This window comes from Penaeus chinensis, chromosome 32 (assembly GCF_019202785.1).
Source record: "Penaeus chinensis breed Huanghai No. 1 chromosome 32, ASM1920278v2, whole genome shotgun sequence".
Lineage (NCBI taxonomy): Eukaryota > Metazoa > Arthropoda > Malacostraca > Decapoda > Penaeidae > Penaeus > Penaeus chinensis.
The window spans coordinates 5,732,589-5,734,696 of record NC_061850.1 but is presented as its reverse complement, the minus strand read 5'-3'; the positions used below and the strand labels follow the sequence as shown (position 1 = coordinate 5,734,696).

Sequence of the window (2,108 nt, the reverse complement as noted above, 5' to 3'; positions counted from 1 at the left end):
TTTGTTTCGATGGGCTGGGGGTTGGGGTAGGGGCTTGTGTGGGGATGGATTCGTCTATATAGTGTGTTGGTCTGGGGGTGGGTGTCAGGAGTTCTGGTGTGTGGGCCCGGCAGTGGTGGGTGTTGGGTGGGGGTGGGGCGAGGGGCTCTTCTGGTGTATTTTGGGGGTGGTGTTTGATCTTTATTTGGTTAGCGGTACGTTGTGGGGGGATTGAGCTTTGTGTAGGGAGTGTTGGTGTGTATTGGCTGGTGTTGTAGTTCTGGGTGTTGGTGTATTTCTTGGGGGGGCTGTTGGTGCGGGGAGGGGAGGTGTGTGAGTGGGGGGAAGGGGGGGGTGGCGAGCCTGTGGCCGGGAAGGCATGTTGGGCAGCTGGAAGCGCAGTGGTGGCCGGCGCGGCGGACCTAAGGAGCGAAGCTGGATGTTGCAGGGGCGGGGGTTTGACGAGTTGACGAGGCGTGAAGGACGTGGGCTTGGATGGAGGGGAAGTGGGCGGAGTGGGGCAGGACCTGAGACGTGAGGTGGGATGGGGGGGGGGGCGTGGGTGGGGCGTGCGAGGCCGCCGCGGGGGGAGTGGGATTGAATCGGGACGCCGCCGGGGCGGACGGGCGAGGCAATACCGGACGAGTGCTGGGGTGGTGGGGTGGGTGGAGCTGGGGATGGGGCGGGCGAGGCAGCCGAGGGGCGTGGGCTGATAGGGCGGCAGTGGTAGGGGGGGGGGGCGGCCATCAGGCGGTGTGGGGTGGTGGGTGGGGGAGTGGGTGGAGCGGGAGAGGGAAAGAGGGGCGGGGCTGATAGGGAGCCGATGTGGGGAGGGAGGCGGCGGTACTAGGAAGTGTGGGGTGGTGGGTGGGGGTGTGGTCTGGCGGGGGCGAGGCGCAGGCTGTGCGTGGGCAGCTCGGGGGAGAAAGTAGGCGGGGGGCGGCGGAACCTCGGAGCGTGTGGGTGGTGGGAGGGGGAGTGGGTGGCGAGGGAGCGGCGAGAGGGGCGTGGGCTGCTACCAGGGGACGAGCCGTGGCGGCGGGAAGGCGACGCATCAGGCGAGCGTGGGCCTGATGGGCGGGGGCGTGGGGTGGTGGCGGGTGCCGCGGCGACACACACGGGGCGTGGGATGATAGGCCCGGCGCCGCACATGGGGCGGCCCGGCACAGCCTCCGGCGGAGGTATGGGATGGGTGGGCAGGGGGCGTTTGGGTGGTGCGTGCGGGAGCGCGCGGGGCGTGGGAGCTAGGCAGCGCCGTGGCAGGCCAACGGAGAGCCCCTACCCAGCCCGCGCCACGAGCCCCCCCTCGGCTGTATAGGGCGCGAGGGTGGGTGGGAGAGGGTAAGAGGCGCCGCGGGGCGTGGGCTGCTGGCCGCGCAGTGATGTGCGGACCGGCGTCCTCCCTACCTCCGAGTCGCTTGTGGGCGGGGGCGTGGGTGGTGCGATGAGCGCGAGGCCGCGGGTCGTGGATGCAGCTCGGCCGGCCGTGCTGGGCTTGCGGCGCTCCCTACCGCGCGCGATGTGCTGGATTGGAGGAGGGTGCGGATGCGCTTGCTGGCGCCGCGGGGCGAGTGATTGCAGCTCCGGCCCCGATGGCTGCGGGGGGGGGGCGCAGGTGCCCTAGGCCCGGATGCTGGCGGGGCTCTTTTGTCGGAGGCGAAGTGGGTCGGTGCGTGCGAGGCGACGCGGGGCGTGGGCATGCTAGGCAGCGCGCTGGCGGGGCCAGGCGCGACCTCAGAGCGCGTCGCTGCTGAATCAGCCCACCACGTCATCCCGGCAGAGCCGCCCGCGGTAAAGTCAGCCCCTCGGGGGAGGTGCAACAGCCTACATGTACGGGACCACCATACCCCCCGTAGAAGATAAAGAACGGAGGAAGCGGGGGTGCGAGGCCGGAAGGGGGGACCTAACAGCTTCGTTCCAATAAAGATAAGGGGAGGGGACTGAGAAGAGAACTTCTTGTTATGGAAGCGTGGACGAAGGATGGGGGAAAGGGCGGGAGAAGGGGGGGGGAGAAAAAGAAAATGAGGAGGGAAAAAGTTGAGGCATTGCCATGGTTAACTGTACGTCGTTGTTGTAAATATATGAGTCCCGGCGGGTCTCTCCGTCTCGAGGGCTTGGCGATGGGGGTG

At 68.3% G+C, this 2,108-nt stretch overlaps 1 protein-coding gene across 1 annotated transcript; it reads right to left on the bottom strand.

The window, feature by feature from the left end:
* Positions 1–825: 825 nt before the first annotated feature.
* On the bottom strand, positions 826–1,751 carry LOC125042407 (extensin-like). The gene is made up of 3 exons (XM_047638039.1): positions 1,713–1,751; positions 1,387–1,575; positions 826–1,149 (listed from the first exon to the last, which is right to left on the bottom strand). The coding sequence occupies exons 1-3, from the start codon at positions 1,749–1,751 to the stop codon at positions 826–828; spliced, it is 552 nt and encodes a 183-aa protein (XP_047493995.1).
* Between the last annotated feature and the right edge of the window lie 357 nt (positions 1,752–2,108).

Coding starts and splice junctions, on each gene's coding strand:
- LOC125042407 (XM_047638039.1), bottom strand. CDS start 1,751: ATGACGTGGTGGGCTGATTCAGCAGCGACGCGCTCTGAG. Junction 1,576..1,712: donor CAGCAGCGACGCGCTCTGAG/GTCGCGCCTGGC, acceptor CCCCCCCCGCAG/CCATCGGGGCCGGAGCTGCA. Junction 1,150..1,386: donor CGCCCACAAGCGACTCGGAG/GTAGGGAGGACG, acceptor CCTCCGCCGGAG/GCTGTGCCGGGCCGCCCCAT.